The sequence below is a fragment of the Lycium barbarum genome, chromosome 10, assembly GCF_019175385.1.
Source record: "Lycium barbarum isolate Lr01 chromosome 10, ASM1917538v2, whole genome shotgun sequence".
In the NCBI taxonomy this organism is placed as follows: Eukaryota; Viridiplantae; Streptophyta; class Magnoliopsida; order Solanales; family Solanaceae; genus Lycium; species Lycium barbarum.
In genome coordinates, this window is record NC_083346.1 from 14,679,061 (window position 1) to 14,697,806 (window position 18,746).

The window sequence follows — 18,746 nt, forward strand, 5'->3', positions numbered from 1 at the left end:
TAAAAAACAAAAGGGGGTATTTCATTGCACAAATTGCACTATGAAGAGCTGTGGTCGACAAAAAATATTATACATTACACAACTCTGCTGTTTCAGATATCTCCCGGTGGACACAAAGAATCAAAGACTGAAAATCAAGAAATAGCAGGCTGCAATTTTCCTACTGCTATCTAATTAATGCTTTTGACACAATAATAAATAGGAAAAGGAAAAAAAAAAAAAAAAAAACGAAAGAGAGAGAGAGGGAAAAGAAAGAAAATAAAGAAGAAGAATGAAAAACAAAATCAAACAAAGAAGCTATTGTACAAGCCAAATATCATGTTGCACCAGAAGCTATTAGCAAACTCATGATTTCAATCCAAACAGTCCCAACAGCCGTCTCTCGCGTGCTGTTAGCTAGCCACTGCTGTTGCAATTCTTACACACAGCTCTGTACAGTATGTACCCACAGATGGGTATACTCAACAAAATCTCTTCACTGAATCTTGAGACAACCCCGGCCTTTGTCCAATAATCGTGAAAATTGAGTGAAACTAGAAATTAAAGCTCTTCTTGAAGAGAGCTTGCACCTGGTACATTTCATACAACATTTGCAGGTACAATTACAAATTCCTCAGAAGAGAAGCAAGCTGCAAAGAGACCAATCCTTTAACCTTTGCCTGACTCGGAGAAACACATCCATATAGTGAATTGCTCTTCCCCAACCAAACCCCCCGTCAGCAAACAAGTTAATGATCGGCTCTCTTCACACATATCATCACCTTACGACGTGGATAACTCAAGTTGACCTCATAATATCCCATTTAAGACCCTCTGATAATAATCATACTGACGAGTACGCCACGCATCCAAGCTACTGCTGATCAAAGAAAGTACCAAGGAAACACATTGCTGGCAAAGACAAACAGGGCATCATGACCACGTTGATGATAAAAACAATTTAATAAAGTTTTGTACCAGTAACAAACCTCTTCTGTTAAACTGAGATGAAATCTCTTTCTTAGGTTTTGAATTGTTCGGGGACCACCCTTGAAACAAGGGTAACCAGAATCCTGATATAAAGATAGAAGGGAAACAAATTCTGTGTTATTCGGAGATCAATGTATAAATTCATAAAGACGAAAACTTGTTTGACCAAACAAGTATGCATAGTAACTCAATCACATGATACAACTCCCAATTCCGCCCTCTGCTAGAAAGTTAGATTCATATATGAGAAAACAAAGATTTTACACAAAATTAAACATATATGAAATTAGCAATGGGAACTGTGTATCAGGGTCTACCTGCAACATTTCAACAAGAAGAATTATACGCTCTGCGTGCTTCCGACAAGTGAGAAACCCTTGGATGCATAGAACCTGAAGACAGGAAAAGAGAAAGCATAAAGCACAAAAATACAAAAAGAAGTCCAGATACAAAATACATCCCAGTAAACAATATATTACTTTGAAATAATCAAAGAACTCGCTTGGAACTCCTTCAGCATCAGAATCCATGATCTAGCATAAATCAACCACAATATATGCTGAGAAACTGTATAAAACACCTCCAGAATATAAAATAACAAGGGTATAGTAAAAAATTAGTTACGAGATTCTTCAGCAGCATATACCTCAAGGAGTTCACGGGTCAATTTAAATGGTGCACTTTCAAAATTTACACCTCCAGGTGAATTAGATAGCATGAAACCAAAGTCAATGTGTATGATATGTCCTTCTTCATCCAATAGAAGATTTCCGTTGTGTCGATCCTTTATCTAGCAAGAGAAACAGAACGACTGGTTATCATTGCAATACCTACTTTACTAGGAAAGCTATTATTGAAGACATTCATAGTAGCCACATTAAGAAAAATCAAAGGAAAAATAAGAACAGATTCAAAAAACATTTCTGGAACCCTTGGGACAACAAACATTTTGACACTGAGAAACAAGTGAACATTTGAGTGTGTCAAAGATGTGTTGTTGAGCTGCCCTTCAAGGGAGGGAGAAGAAGAAGCAGCAAACGGCATGTAGTTCCTTGGCACTAATGTGGTTGTGCAGAGAGAGAAACAGGAGAGCCTTGGGGAGGAGAGCGGTAGAAATTACTACTGTACAGATGAGGGTAGTCTATGTTCCTTCATAAATATTCAGTACACCCACATAATCCCTGCTAGCATAGATGTCTGGTACTTTCTGACTTTAGGTAAAGAATCATAGTTTTGTATTGGTTCTCAAATTTTTGTTTACTACTTGAATACTAGGGGTTCCCATTTGTGATCCATACAGTATTACTTTATCAAAACATCCATTATTTCTTAAGATAGTGTCTGAGTGCATATTTAGGCTTTTTTTTTTTCTTTCAAACATCTTTTTCCGATTTTCATCTCTTTCTTTCAATTTTTATGGGTATAGTAGCACAAGAAGAAAATAAGATGTGCAATAAATAATCAAAGGATATGGCTAGCGTGTAGCCCATGTAAAATGGATCTATTTTGGTGATACATAATAGAGAAAGAAGCATCTGCTGACAACAGAAATATGTGATCTGTGTTTTATGCTTCTTCGTGCAATCATAAAATTATTCAGAGATAAGTCGCTCAGCTTACCTGCAAAAGGTAGCAAACCAGAGAATATCCAGCCATGCTTTCAACAAAATTTCTCTGCATGTAAGAAAAATAAAGAAGGATAAAAATAAGGAGTCTTTTCATTTTACAAGTCCTGTGCCTAAGTAAAAGCAGATAAAGGAAATTGAAATGCGAGCTAAGCAAAACATTAAGAGAGAGATCCTTAACTATACAGCTAGAATTATACAATGAAGCAGGTCAAAATTATTAGGAAGCATTAACTTATCATCCAAACAATTTCCCAAGAGAAGAGCCGTTTGAAATGAAAGGCTCAACAGCAAAGATACAACTTAATTTAGTAAACGATATTGCAGTCATTGACTGGAGCATATCAGTCCATAAATCCTTCTTTACACTTGTTACCCAAAACAATAGTTCAAAAATAAGGAAGATAAATGACAACTAGTATAAGGAGCGTTTCCCTCATCATATACGCACTTTTCTTATGTTTCAAAGTGAAGTGTACAGGAGTCCCCCAAACTTCAACACTTCCTAGCATTCCAGTATCTTATAAAGCGAGAAGCAAAAAGCTAACAAGAATCCTGGAGGACAAGAAACGAGAAACAAAGCACACCCTTGTTTGAAGTAACGTGCACGATTCTCATAAACAAAAATTACAAACATTAACTTTGTAACAACATCATTAAATTTAATATCCAATATCCCACAATGACTACACCAGACCCAACCAAAATTAAAAGTAGGGCCTGCTGCTATTGAGTAGCAATACCTGACCATTCCTACATGACGGGAATGACAATGCAAGGTAGAGGAAGGAGGAGAGGCCTAATGCGAAGGTCGACAAGAAGGGCAATATAATATTGATGGTAGAGGAAGGCCATAGAAATTAAAGGGGGAAGGGGTGTACGGACCGTCAGCAGGTGGTGTGGGGTACTAGGTGGAGAAAGTGATGAATTGATAAAGTAGAAGAGGATAAAAGTGGAAAATCAAGAAAGAGGAATAAGCAAGGACTATTATGATTTCCTTTTTCTCCAAAATCATAAAGCGCTATGTTAGCAAAGACTCATCAGAGTGGAATTTTCGACAATTGCAAAGGCTATTGTAGGTGGAAAAACACATTTAGCATCTTCTAATATCCTTTGGCTTGAGTTATATCATGTACAATGGAGTCATCATGTATCCCCTTTAGCTCCTATCCATTTCCACCACTTCAGTTAGCATTTATCATACTTCCATATTGGACAAGTGCAAAAACTTTGTAACATACTTACCCCTTTTGCCCTGCACCCAAGGTTGAGGCCTACTGGTCAATGAAGTGGGAGGAGAACCATGAGGTCTCAACTTCAAACCCCAGCGGAGGAAAAAAACACTAAGTGATTTGTTCCCATCTGCCTAAGCCCTGATGGTCAGGGTTACTCAGTACCTGTGGCGGTGGGAGGTACCAGGTCGAGGTGCGTGCAAGCTGCCCCAGAGTCCCAAGACACTACCATCATTATAAAAAAGAACTTTTTTCCCCTTGGTTCGGTTAGGCTTCCAACAAGCTCTAATCATGCTTCAATTAGAAGATAATTATCTAAGAGTTCAAACATAGATCATAAACACTCAGTTGGTTGCTTTACTACAATTACATCCAATAAAAATGGGGAAAGTATAAATCGAGGGCACCCTTAAGAAATTCAAGTCGGTAGTAGAAGCACAAAGGCTACAAACTTTTCCCTTTACGATTTTTACCTGGGCAAGCTTGAAGGTTGGAGAATTCTCCTGATACTTAGCAACATAAAATTCACGTAGACTTGTGATGTTAGGAAATCTACTTTTGATAGAATGAATTGAGGCCTGCAGAACAATGATTAAAACCGCTGTCACGAATATCAACAACAAATAAAGAATGCTCAGGTTATCAAGAAAAAGGAACAATATTTTACCGTATCTGGAATAGTTTCAATTAGTGCAGTATATGAGGATGTGACTAAGACTTCATAAGGACGCAACCAAAGCGGCAGACCAGCTTCCTGGAAGATATCTACCATTTCAAAATACTCAAACAATATGAGCGAATAACTCTTGACAGCATAAAACAATATTAAAGGTCAACAGCAAAAACAAGAATCTCCACTGACATTAGCATATCTAGGAAAGAAACCCTAGCTATAAACCTAACAAATGCAGGAGGATGGGGGAAAAAATTAGATCAGTCTTTCAGTAGAAAATACTGTTCTTTTTCGTAAGTACATTGGGAAAGAACAGAAGCCTTCTTGTGAGCTAGTAAAGACATAAAAATACTGCACAAATAACTTCCATAATCAATTAAGGTAATTGACAAATAAACAAACAATTATTTACCAAAATCATTTACTGAATTTCATTCATTAATGATGACAATCATTTATTGTTTCATTATTATCTGTACATGTTCTCCAATACAAATCATTGTTATTTTATACAACTCTGTTGCCTACCTCCCAAGGTAGGGGTAAGGTCTGCGTACACTGTACGCTCCCCAGACCTCACTTTGTGGGATTTCACTAGGTATGTTGTTGTTGTCGTCCCATCAGTTCAAGGTGAGTTAAATATGATTTTTACTAGAATAGTAAGAGTTAAATTGCTTTTGTATTTACCAAGTATTGTTAAACATTTTCCAAATTAAGAAAGACAACCTTCAAAAAGACAGGAATCCACAGAAGAGGACTGTGTGCCTCATACCAATAAGAAGCTGAAGAATCCCAAATCTAGGTGAAGATCGACTTGTTGGATATCATAAAGCCTATTGTTTTACTTTTACACCAGACAAGCAAATATATACAAGATGATGTTCTATGTGAATAGTATCTATATATATATTTTTATATATCCTTACTGAAGGAATCAACCTCGCAACCCAAACCCCAATTTAACCTGTGAGGCCTACAAGCAAGGTTGAATATCTACTCGAAACTCAAAAGTAGGCTACTTATAGTCTATGTGCTCGGACTCTCCAAAAATGATGCCCCACTCGTGTAGGATTCTCCAAAAATACACTACTCCGACACGCACCCGTTGAAAATTTTCAAGAGTCCGAGCAACATAGCTTATAGTAGTGGTGCTCGGACCAACTTGTGCGCACCCTCAACTATTTCCACGTGGGTATCTACTACTTATCACCAATATAAGAATTGGGAAATTTTTCTCACCAAACGGGGGCAGGGTCAAAGAAATCACCCAGCAGTTTTTTTCCTATTGGGATTTGACACCCAGCCTCCTGTCGTTTTTGCCCAGTTCATTTACAGCTAGCACACACACTTGAGTGCACAATCATCATGTTACTTAAAGAAAATGGAGAAAACCTCAATATCATAAAAGATTGCTAGCTAGATAAGCCCTCAATAACCTGACCCCCCTTTCAAGATCACTTCCTTAAGGACGAATGTTACTCAGACATATGGCTCTGCTAACCAAATGTTTCAGTACTTTTCTATACTCTATATGTGTCATAAGCAAAGATATAATTTTCTTGAATTCCTCATTCATTTCTCTAGGCAAAGTTTGTAGGCATCAAATTATTTCCTTTCTTAAGGTTTGTTTTATGAGTTAGTTCTTTCTATTACTAGTAGATTACCATGTTTACTTTGCCCTGTGTACATCTGTTTCGTGCCCATATGTAAGAACACTACCTATATCACTTCTAGTTTTTCTTAAATTGGTTCTTTTTAAAATTTCCTGCATCCAAATACATTTTAACCTTTTAATTTTAAGGTCTTAGTACTGAATATATTTTAGAGCAAAAGCAAAGGGATATTACCGATATACCGCAAAAAACATTCTGCATAAGATACCAAACACAATTTGCGATAATATTTTGAACAAAATCAAGTTAAAACCATATTCAAACACTGTAGCACAAAAAATAAATATAAGGATTTAGAAAGCAGAAACGAGTTACATGGCAACTGGGCCCATCTGCTCTCTTATTTGTAACTGTTCATGCATAAGGGAAGAGTTCCAGACCTCTACTAAATTCAATCCAATAACTTAGTAATGACTCAGGGTCGGGGGCATTTATAATGAGCTCTCCCCACCCCACACCCCCCCAACCCCCTGGGCCCTTAGTCATATAGGAGATTCTACTTCTGGGAAAAGTTGCATTGGGTTCATTTAGACGAAAAATTGAAGCAAAGAGTTTATAGCAAATGAGTCAAAGCTATTTAAAAACAAAAAGGTACTGCAAGATAAAATAGAAAAAGCAAATAACCTTATAACAATGAAGGATCTTTGAATCCAAGATACCTACCGTAGAAGTGGGAGATAAGTTGTACAGCAAGATGCTCCTGTCTGCAATCATCACCACTCTTCACAATGAACTATATGAAAGGCAGAAATTAAGCACGTTAGCTGCTACTTCAGAGCAAAACATAATATTATATTGAGAAACAATTGTATATCCCCCACAATGTAGAAAAAGGAAGCAGCAAAGATAATGGAGAAAACTTTGTGGAATCAGAAAATTCTTTGAACAATGAATTATCAACTTAATTAAGTCTCACTTTATCCCTATGTTTTCTGGTGACAAAAGCAATAAAAAAAATAACAAAAATATAAAGGACACAAGGGAAACCAAAATACTAGTGGCAGAAATGTTTGAAAATTTTGAGGTTCTCATGGGAGTTTGACAAGAATATTCAGCCTAGTTTTATGGGTTCCCTTCCTTACACCTGAGTGAAAAGCCTAATGCGTATTCAACTTGACTTGAAAGAATTATATATAGATAGAGCACAAGTATCTTCAGACTTGGGAAACATGTCACTTCAGGATTCATGATTTACCAAGGCTAAGATCTAACTGGACTTCTTTGTTATTGTACAAAATCTATCCCTTGGGGGTGGTTAGTATTAATGAACAGTGTGCTAGATTCCTTAATCCCCCCCCCCCCCGGGACCCCAATACCATGTCTTTGTTCCCTCTGCCGACTCGGGTAGCAAAAGGACGGATAATTGCGAAGAGATTCTTATGACAAGGCAACAGGGAAAAAAGACATTTAATTTGGTAGAACAGGAATGGTCTCCACTGAAAAGAGAACAGGAAGTCTGGGTATCAAGACTTGAGAGCTCAAAGCACCAGTTTGCAACGTAAATAGCTTAGGAGATTTAACAATGAGGAGGCGGCTTTGTGGAGGAAGGTTATTGTAACCAAATATGGCTTCTTAACTCTTGGATTAAGAAGCAATCACAGTACATGTCGCATCTGGAGACATATCATAGCACACTGGGACTCCTTCCAATCCAAGACCTTAATAGTATTTGGAGATGGCAGGGAAACGCTGATTCTGGCTATACATTTGGTTGACCAGTAACCAACTGTGGCACGAAATTCTGAAGCTCTTCAGTCAGATTACTGGACTGAACAAGGCTGAAACATCACGTCTAGGCACAATACGAATGACTGGGGAATGGACAGCTTATGTCCATCACTTCTCAGACTTCATAAGATCTCTCTCTCACTTTGCAGGACAGATACTATACAGTGGAAATGCAATGCTAAAGGAATGTTTACTGTCAAATCTTGTTACCAGAGGTTAAGGCCCACTGTTGCAAACTGGCCTTCGAAGTTGGAAAAATATCAGGAGAAACAGAGCAACACTGAAAGTTGAATGGTGTGCCTGGTTGGTAGCCAAGGAAGTCAACCTTACACACGAAAATATTCAGAAAAAGGGAATAAAAATCTGCACCAGGTGCTGCCTTTGTCAGAAGCAAAATGAGGATGGCAAGCATTTTTCTTTCATTGCTCTTTCACCTCCCAGATATGGAGCTTCTTTTTTAACATTCTGGGAGTTGCTTGGTCCGTGCCAAGGACAACAAAGGAGCTATTACAATGCTAGCACTTGAAAGGATTGCGAAAGCCAGTAAAACTTGGACGGTCAGTAATATGGTGGACTGTTTGGAAGGAAAGGAACACGAGTTTTCGAGGCAAATGGAATATGTATTTAGCATTAAGCATACATAACCTCTTCACTGTTTTTTTGGTGCAACCTGGCTATTTCAAATTATGCAATACTTGTTGCTGAATATCAATGAGTTACATTTACCAATGGAAAAAGCCACTAGAAAGAGATGAAACCCATTATGTATACAATATGTCTATTCTTTTTTAACAGGGAATATGTATATGATATATATCATGAGTAGATTTATATGTATATGCCTGCATGTCCTAATCATTGGCAGCCAATTACGAGCATCAAGGAGACAAACTAACAATTTTACCAAGGATCAACCTCTCTCTGTATACATAAGCAAGCACACATATCATACTAATATATCAAAATTTATGAAGACAATATCAAGGAGACAACATAAAAAATGAGATGGTGGGACTCACAGATCTCAAGTCCCATCCAGGTAATTTCCCATAACCAGAGCATTTGCGTATTCTTTCCTTCTTGACTTCCCAGAGTTCTCCAGAAAGTGCATCACTAACCTTGGGAAGACCACCATTTGAGACCTGTTTTCAGTAAGATTATCATGTCCATGTAATTGTAGATTCTATATAGCAGAGGAACAACATCTGACAACGTCTCTACCTTAGGCTGCGCATCAGATGAATCCTGACCAGCACCTTTCAAAGGGAGTCCAGGAGGTGCTTCTCCTTTTAATGCAGCTAACTGTAAAGAGAACCATGTTTGTGATTTCTTCATGTATGGAGAAGTATCAAAGGAACAAGTAGGACTCATGAATAAAAATATCATATAATGGATAAATTTTTTTTTTTTTTTTTTGTGGGTAACTGTACATATAATGGGTAATTATAGAGAACCATCTCTCCCAAAAGGTGAACATACCACAGAAACAACGGTAATCATCTTTCGAAAGAAAATCCCAGGAGTGAGTTAGAAAACATCACATGAATCGCAAAAAGATGCCTAACATGACATAAGATTATGACCTGTCTTTTGCTTGGCCAAGAATAACAGTACATCGACGCCTAAAATCCCACTTATCCGGCATTCAGTGACATTCATCTCTCCACTAAAAAACAACGTCGAACTAATACATTCAACACAAAAAGCTCCTCAATTTCATCCAAATTTCCAGTTTCAGTTCTCCCCGGAGCAGTGTAAAACTACCATAAATTTGCAACAATGGATCAAAACGTCAACCTCAATGGTTTTGGAAGTGTGATTTCCCCTTATCCAATGGCTCCCCAAGATCCATTATCTTTCTCCATTAACCCTAGATTTCAAAAGACAATGCAACTGCTTAGCAATGTAATCCTATTACCAAAACTGAGGTCCAAATTCTGGAGTGGATGTTCCCCCGATCCCCTCTTAATAGTTCAAAACAACAGGTATATCTAGACACAACAATTAAATGAAAATTGAATTCACCTAATACTCTATCTGACACAACTCAATAAAGTCCCGGTGACTTAAACATACATCTTTGATGTCTTGATGGACAAATATTAAGGACACTCGGTCAGATAGAGGCTAGAACAGAAGAATGATGAAAAGACATTCACGTACTTCACGAAGATCAGATATCACACTTGATCTTAGCCAAAAGGCAGTATTTCATCTCATGAAGATCCAATAAGCATACAGAAACTTCACTCAAGGAGTGTAAAAGAATGTTCACATACGCAACAGACATGAGGTTACCTTAACTTCCTCAATAGCTACTGTACTGGGAACCCTTCGATGCTCTTTCTTTCTTGGTGGTTCTTGGTCCACTATATCCTCCATCCTAACAACAGGATCTACAGTCAAGACAACCCGTACCCATTTTGGATCAATAGCATCTGAGTTCAATGGAAGAGATGGGACCTCTCTACATTGACTATAACTTTCTGAAGCAGAACCAAGGCTGCAATGATCTATTGCAGACTCTGATTGCTTCTCCACGGAAAAATTCACTCGCACAAACTTCACTTTGGCATCCCATAATTGAGTCATTGCTTGGTCTATGGCCTGAGAAGCAGACCTTGACATCCTGTCATTGTGGTACATATCCTGTCCAGTACACAGAGGATAAGCCCAAGGAGGAGGCTTTGGCAATAGAACATCTCCATTTGCCAGAGGGATCCCACCCTTTGATAGCTTTTGAGAGTTGGATGTGTCTTTTGAACTGTCATTTGCATGAAAGTGAAAAGGAAAGAATAAAAAATGAGGCAGTGGTAAACAGAAACCAGCCTGTTAAAAGTGTCTTTGGATCATAAATGTCATCAACTTACTTGGGGCTTTCACATTTTAATACCTCAACACATATCAAATAAGGAGCCTTTTCTCTTGAATTCAAGAGAACAGCTTCATCTTCAGGTACGTGAAGAACACGATACATTCCCTTTCCCATTGGAAAGCATACTCCTGCAGCATAGCAAAGAAATTAAGACAACAGAATTGAACTAAAAGCTGCAAAGGAAATATATCTTGATTGAGCTAAGAGTTGCGAAGTGAATATATTTTGGGCACAACTTTGCACCCACGTGAATTGAAAATATAGAAGTAGGAAAACCATCATAGGCCGCATTACATTATATCACACAATCTTAATATACGGGAATTGCTGCCAAATCAAAGACTTCGCCAATCTGTTTTATGTCTTCAGTACCTGCTTTTTTTTTACCTGCACTTTACTGATACATCCTCCATCTCATTATACTTGATCAACCTTCACACTCAATCTGCCTGAATTAACACGACCAATTTAAACAGAAAGGCATTCTATCTCCAAATATGAAGACTAATACTCCTGACCTCCTACCCACTTGTTGGATTACACTAGGTTGCTGTTGTTCTTGTTCTTGTTACCCTGATCTCCCACTTTATTTGACCTACCAGCAATTCACAAGGTCAACAACACTGCCTTGACCTCATACAACAACAATGCCTCAATCTAAACTAGCTAGGGTTGGCTATAGTGACTAGTGAGTTCTCAATATCCATTCCACTCCATTAGGATCAGCTTTATTCCGACACTCAATAGTATATATTAGGGCTCTCTGACACTAGAAGTTTTTTATGTTTTCAGTTGACATGCAATTCTCTAAAAATATTAACTTCGGGCAAATAATGAACCTAAAGTAAGTGGCTCAACAGGTTAAGTCGTAATCCGTACTAATTGACTATGTGTACCTTTCGCTTCCATTGTGTTCTATTCTTCGCCAACTCTATTCGAATTCCAAGTGGCTGAGATTATAAGTCTATAGACATGTTCCCTCCACGTGCTTTGACCTCAAGAGCTAATTATTTTTAGTTAAGGGATTGGTGGTCAAAATAGAGTTCTTTTTAGTTTCTAAATCCATAATGTTTGTTTCCAGAAGACATATATATGAATCTGAAGTTCAACAGAAAGTTAATCGAATCAGCTTTTTTTAAAAATAAATGTGTAGTTGCTTATTGCTAAAATGTGACCCCGTATGAAAGAACAACCCTATTGCAAATGTTTTCAGAAATTGACCGTGTATGCCAAACTCTGTTATTTAGAACCATTTACCTTATATTTCCATGAACCTCCACACCATTCAAGGGGTGATATGTTTTGGGAAGAACGATGTTTCAGACACTGAATGCATTTTCATTGAACAGAAGAAGTAGAACATTAAGAAAAGAGGAAATCACAGGAAACAAGGGATCTCACACAGGAAAGTTCTTCAATCCCACAAAAAGTGAATGAAAATGTTGGTCAAACTGATTTACACCAATAAAAGTAATTGTAGCCAAATAATAGCTTTACACACTCCAACAGATGCTTCACATTTAATAAAGGGAGAGTATGAAAGGAGAGGAGGGGGGTGAGCTCAATATCTTTTAAAAAAAAGGATGTGTAGTCCCACTCTTATGACTTAATCATCCACTTGAGTGGAGTGGGACCCCCTGTTCTGAGTAACTGCCTACCTGCCTGTGCAGGAAAAGAAAGTAGAATCCACCAATGAACAAAAAGACATCTCTTTTTGTTTTTCCAAAAAGTAGGAATTAAATCAGAGTGAAAAAGTTAAATAGAAAATTAAAAGAGATTAAAAGAAAAATGAAACTGGGAAATTATGAAAGTTATCCAGGACAGTTAATTTTCTTATTTTCAAATGAGTTCCTTGAAGCTTTTGTGATACCAAAGAAGAAGATTGTGAAGAAAATAAATACTTCATTCACGTCCTAGAGTCAAACAGTGTCCGCATTGTTTTCCTAACTTAAAAGGCCAAAAAGAAAACAATAGCACTTCTTTTCCCCTTCTTGCCTTTCTTTTCTTTACTTGTGAATGGTATCCATTATTTCTCTTCTTTCTTTGAATCCAAAACATCTTTACAAGTTCTATAACAAGGAAAACCAACATAAGCCACTACATCCCAAGGTGAAATGACACTTATCAAATTTTAAATGCTATCCACTAGTTCACTGCAGCAAATAGCAAGAATGGACGACAAATCCCAACAGTTGCATAAAAGAACCTTGTTAAAACCAACTGCTTTTCCAAGATAGGACAAAACAATTACAGCTGCAGGAAGTATTCCTCAAATTTTTATGCCTTTATGTGGAAATGAGAACCTCTCTAAAGTCCAAAAGGGAAACTGAGATAATAGACAGAACAAATCAACAATAAACATTTTTATTGTACCCTATATAAGGAAATGCATACAGTTGATGCATTAAATTTTCAGTACACGTGTACCTCCACTGTTTTGAGCATCAGTTAGATGTGCATTGATCTCCGCTAGTGACTAGAAGCAGAAAAGCGAAAGTCAGTGAGGGGAAGTGTTAACAAAGGTATCATACCAAAGGAAATGTGAATAGAACAAGTTAAAAGTAGAACCACCTCACAAAGAGCACTTTTGCGATCATCGACTGGAAACACATCTACTAATCCATAAGAAGTATCACTCAGTGACTGCACAAAATCAAGTGACTGGTGATATGCCCCTTTCCGAAATTGTGACAACCCATTATCTGGAAGTGGAGGTTTTGCATTTAACCTCTCATGCTGCTTTGGGGAGCCAGGACGTTTCTGCGGAATGAACGTTAAGGAATTAAGTTAAAATTTCCATCTTACTATATATATATTTTTCTATGATAAGCCACTATCATATATATATATATATATTAACTTCTCAATTACAACTAGTTTCTGCTTGATTGCAGAGGAGGCTTGTGTAAAGAGCCCAACATGAAATATGTGCTCATCCATAATCTAAGAAAGACTGCATCACATTTCCATCATGTCATTATAACTCAATGCACTGTAGATTTATTGAACCTAAAGAACTGTGGCATTCAAACGACTTTCTATAAAACTTAGCAGTAGTAATAACTTCGCCACCATTACTGTGTGAGGTCATGAAAGAAAAATCAAAATGGAATGTCTGTATACTATCACACAAAGGCCTTGGAAGATTCAGGAAAAGCAAAACTCTCAATGTTGCTTTCTCTGTTGGATTGCAACATATGAAGCCTGTCTGACTTGGTTTAACCCGCAGAGGATGTACCGTGAATTGCAACAGGTGTTATACGTGTGAAATGGATACTAAAGACACCGATCACCAGTTTGTGCCATCATCTACAATCAGCAGTTGTAAAGCTTGTTTATAGGCCTTTTTGGTTTTAAGTAGGTAATGCCCGTTACACTCAAAGATATTCTTTTGCACGGGAAAGTGAGGAAGACGATTAGAGAAAGCAGGACGGAATGAACTGTGTACCAGCATGTACCTACTATAGATTGTGTGGGGGAAATAATACCTGGGGACTACCTTAGAACTTGACACCGCTTATCCACCGCACCTGAACTATATTTGGTCCTAATTATCCCCTGTATGTGGCTAGTTGATAGCCTCGACCTCCCTGACCAGTCTCATCTAAGGGAAGTGAGAGCCATGAGCTGCCACGTGGATTTATTTGTCCGTGTGCATTTTTTAAACAAAATATATTTTGTTACCTTTTAAATTCATTAATATTTTGAATCATCTTAGTGTAATTAATCATGGCTAAACTCCATTATTTAGGCTAAAACTTTTTATTTTGGCTAAAAATAATGGAGCTTTAGCCAAGTCTTTTTTATAGATTTAACCCAAAAAAGAAGAAATATATAGTTAAAATAAATAGCCATTGCATCTAAAGAAGAAATAAAAGGAATACACTATTGGGGACACTCTTTGCCACATCAGCATCTGGGCGTTAAGGCTATTAAACTGCTAAATTCTGGGTAATTATGTAAAAAGAACTATATTTTTACTTACTTTTTTGATAAAGCAAATAAATTTCCTTAATATCACACCAAGTCTGTATTATAAGCTAGTTTATCCACAGTCCTCATCAAACTATTCTAATCATCAATTTAAAAACTTGGGTATTTTCACTTTGAGCCAAAAGAATCCATGAAATGGCAAGATTCTTTTTTACATTCTGGATCATTTTCCTATTTCTTCCATTCCAAATTAGACAGAAGATGCACAACGGTATAATTCTCAGCACTAACACCCTTTCTACCCACCCTCTGAAATCCCCAACTGTAATTGTCTCCTCCACAGTTCTTAGTAACTTCCATGAGATATAAAACATTGAAAAAGAAGATCCCAAATGTGGGCCAGAAACCTACAATAAAAGATAATTTATGTCTTCTTGCGACACGCTTACTCCTCATCCTCGAGTTAATTTGCTAAATGCTGTGTCCCTCATTGTATATAAAGTAGATCTGAAACTTAAGGTCACTCCCATTGCATCATCACAGCTCCTCTCTCTCTCTCTCTCTCATATGATTGTGTCATCGTATGATCATGAAAACTGACTGCTTAAGTTAATCAATTTTTTCATCACTCTGTGGATTCATTGAATGGCTGGGCCATTCTCATTTCCTTTGTTTTACCCTAGTTCTTGATTGACCAAAATCATGGTGTTTAGCTAACAAGATCTGAGATGGAACGTCATATCTCTCCAATCATAAAAACATCAACAGAGATCTGCAGTTCGGGAAGGAATGGTCTACATGTTGAAATTAATTGCAGGGAGCATACAATGCATTATATCATAACAATAAGTGGTATATAACACTAAAATGAAGTGCTTTCTACTTCAGGGCTCCAGGGACGACTACATTCTGCAGGTGGGCATCACCATTTATCATGTCAAGGCAGAATTATTTTGTTCCTTAAGATGATAAAAAAGATTCAATGAAAACCAGGCATAGATTCTCAAGATAGAATTAGTATGTGTTTGGGTCAAGGGGACAGCTGATTTTAGTTCCACCGTTACTTCTTCATGATGTATTATCACTAAATAATAGAAATTTGGGAAACATGCGAATGACCACCATACACACTGGATAAAATATCCAAAACAAGAACCTTTACGATGAGATTTATGTCTATTGTTATATCATTAAACCACCAACCATTTGGCGTATTATCAGTGGAATGGATTCTATATAGTCTAACATCAAGTGCCACTAAAGTTACCGAGGTGAACAAGTCCAATGAGACGTTAGCCTGCAACAATTCCATGCTAAAACTTGGGGCAAAAATCAAGGACAGAATTGAAATAATTCTATTCTTGAGGAAACATGAGCGGATGACAGCTGGCCTCATGCAAAATGAGTAAACAGATTTACATATGGCATTACAAATTTACAGACTCAGTCATTTTCCTTGATTAGTTACTCAGAGTGTTATCAGCAACTGACAGGAAATGCGAAGAGATTTTACTGAACTTACCTCTTTGTTCCCTTTTGAACCAAAAAGCTCTGAATCTTCAACTGAACGATCACGATCCTTAAACAGCTTGCGGAAAAAGTTCTCAGTTCCAGGACTGCTCTCAAGAAAATTGCCACCATTACTGCTTTCATTTGCTGCTGACATTTTTGAATCCTCTGGATGCACTCGAAAGATTCGACGAAACAATGAAAAATCTGAAGGCTCTTCTTCCTCACCATTTGCATGCCTCCTGAGATCCTCATCAGCCTTGTCATTACCATCTTTCTTATCCTCGAATTTTTCCTTAAAAAACTTTTTGAAGAACCCCTCCTTTTCATCGTCTTCAGAACTCCTTGTTGATTTTTCAGCTATTTCGTTTCTATCTCTTACATCCTTCTTCTCCTCAAATTTGTCTTTTAAAAACTTTTTGAAGAACCCATCTTTTTCATCATCTTCAACAGGTTTGGGCCCTGCTTTATCCTCCAAATCATTTTTACTATCACGAAACATACGTTTGAAAAATCCATCTGTACTTGAGTGCACATCCTCATCATCATCCCTACTTGTACTCAAAAGCCTCCTGAAGAAACCATCCTTCTCTGATTCCTCTGCATCCTTATCTACAGATTTCCTAGCATCATCATCTTTACTATTACTAAGAAGTCTGCGGAAAAATCCATCTTTTTCTGACTCCTCTTCATCTTTGTCCACAGATTTCCTACTATCATCATCCCGACTCTCTCTTAAAAACCTCTTAAAAAAGCCATCCCTCTCCGGTTCTGCATCATCCTTATCTTTTTCCGCTGATTTTCTCACGTCTTCATCCCTACTATCCCTCAAAAGTCTCTTCAAAAAACTATTCTTTTCTGGTTCTTCATCATCCCCCTTCTCCGCAGACTTCTCCACGGATTTCCTGAAGAGCAATGCATCTCTTACTTTCGGACCCGGAATCAACTTCTTAAAAATCTTATTCTCCTCAGGCGACGATATTTTGCTCCCAACACCACCATCATCCTGCGGCAACGAACTCCCACCCGAAGATGCCGAAAACGACAACGACCGCTGTACAGCTGGTGGCGAAGACGTCAACGACAAAAGCTTCTGTTTTGAAGACAATAACTTATTAAGCATCTGATTCTTCCCCACAGAAATGGACGAACTCGTTTGGAGTTTTATCAAAGGTGGCCATTCACCCATCAAAGTAGCAGCAATCTGACATTTCTCTTGTAACCTACTTATCCCTTCATTATCATCCGTATCTTCCAACTCCGCCATCAAAAACCAATGCACTTTCAACGCAATATGCAACGACTTAGAACAAACATCGATAACAAACTTATCCAACGAAGGACTCGGTTTATGAACCATCATATAACAAATTTGAAACAAGTAACTCTCAATACCAGATAATGGCAATGTATACATCCTATTACACAAATAATCCCTAACACCTTGATGATCATGCTTATAAAGATAACTAACAGCAATCCACTCACAAAAAAACGACGAATCAAAAAACCGAATTAACCAACCACTTTCACCAATATCTTCACTTGTTGGGATTGTTCTAGTTACCTCACGAGGCGACTCCGTTGACTCGCCACGTGTCAATCCCAATAATCTCACCATTGTTAAATCATCATAAAACCCTAACCCTAACCCTAACCCTAACCCTAATTTCTTCTTTCTAAAAATTAACAGCTATGCAACTACCAACTATATACAGTAACAAATTACTCAAATACAAAGTTAATTACTTCAATCAGTGAAAAATTCAAAGAACTTAATTAACTGAATTAACTCAATTACCGATCAAATCAGTTAAAAGAGAAATTAAAAGGAACTGAATTTTGAATTTTGATTTTTTTTTTTTGGATCCGACGTGGATATTGATATACCGTCGGAGAGACGGTGAAACGACGTCGTATCACCTGGATGAAGGCGGGGATGGTGCTAACGTGCGCTGTGGTGTCACAAGGGGTGGAGGTTTGGGGGTGGTGGTGATCAGAGGCGTATTATAAGAATTTGGTGTGGGAAGAATTGGAGGGCGACTGCTAACGTGCGCTGAGGGTGTTGTCAACTTTTGAAGTGAATAGTTGAGTGATGAGAGGGGTACGTGATTGACGGGAAAACAGAGCAATGTATAGCTAAGCGAATATTCAAAATATGAATTTTTTAATTTTTAGGACTAAGTTGAAATTTATATGTTCCATTGAATTTATGTAAACCTTTTTATTGATTTTTTTTTTCATATGAAATCAAAAGGAGGAAATGGTTGAACATAACATTTATAATTTGAATAGAGGAAAATACGTATGTAAAGATTGTGTGTTAATTTTGATTTTTTTTTATACATATAAAAGTAAGATTTCTCATGTGTAAAAATAGAGATAGCTGAGTTATAAAAATAAAAGTTTCTAATAAAAGGCTACAAAACCAATAAGGGGGACATGTTTTAGCTTACAAAATCTAATTATATAAAGCACATCCTTATTGCATAGTCTGGTAAGGGACCTCTCGAATTATTAGGAGCTGAA

The 18,746-nt window shown here is 37.4% G+C and overlaps 1 protein-coding gene across 2 annotated transcripts; it reads right to left on the bottom strand.

The window, feature by feature from the left end:
- LOC132614119 (phosphatidylinositol 4-kinase beta 1-like) lies at positions 1 to 18,352 on the bottom strand. Of its 2 annotated transcripts, XM_060328486.1 has the most exons (16): positions 16,231 to 18,350; positions 13,347 to 13,535; positions 13,203 to 13,251; positions 10,771 to 10,903; positions 10,199 to 10,664; positions 9,122 to 9,202; positions 8,920 to 9,042; positions 6,836 to 6,905; positions 4,494 to 4,591; positions 4,300 to 4,404; positions 2,590 to 2,643; positions 1,616 to 1,759; positions 1,449 to 1,502; positions 1,287 to 1,361; positions 969 to 1,052; positions 1 to 891 (listed from the first exon to the last, which is right to left on the bottom strand). In XM_060328486.1, the coding sequence occupies exons 1-16, from the start codon at positions 17,836 to 17,838 to the stop codon at positions 790 to 792; spliced, it is 3,435 nt and encodes a 1,144-aa protein (XP_060184469.1). In that variant the 5' UTR covers positions 17,839 to 18,350; the 3' UTR covers positions 1 to 789. The 2 variants fall into 2 exon arrangements, 1 of the variants encoding a protein (XP_060184469.1); XR_009572186.1 differs by lacking the exons at positions 1 to 891; positions 969 to 1,052; positions 1,287 to 1,361; ... (1 more) ...; positions 1,616 to 1,759; positions 2,590 to 2,643 and having other exon boundaries at positions 4,494 to 4,580; positions 16,231 to 18,352.
- Between the last annotated feature and the right edge of the window lie 394 nt (positions 18,353 to 18,746).

Excerpts from the sequence above, each read along its gene's own strand:
- LOC132614119 (XM_060328486.1), bottom strand. The coding sequence starts at position 17,838 with ATGGTGAGATTATTGGGATTGACACGTGGCGAGTCAACGGAGTCGCCT. Across the intron at positions 10,904-13,202 it reads TGATGCTCAAAACAGTGGAG|GAGTATGCTTTCCAATGGGA; the intron begins GTACACGTGTAC and ends GCTATGCTGCAG. Across the intron at positions 1,760-2,589 it reads TGGTTTGCTACCTTTTGCAG|ATAAAGGATCGACACAACGG; the intron begins GTAAGCTGAGCG and ends TTCTCTTGCTAG.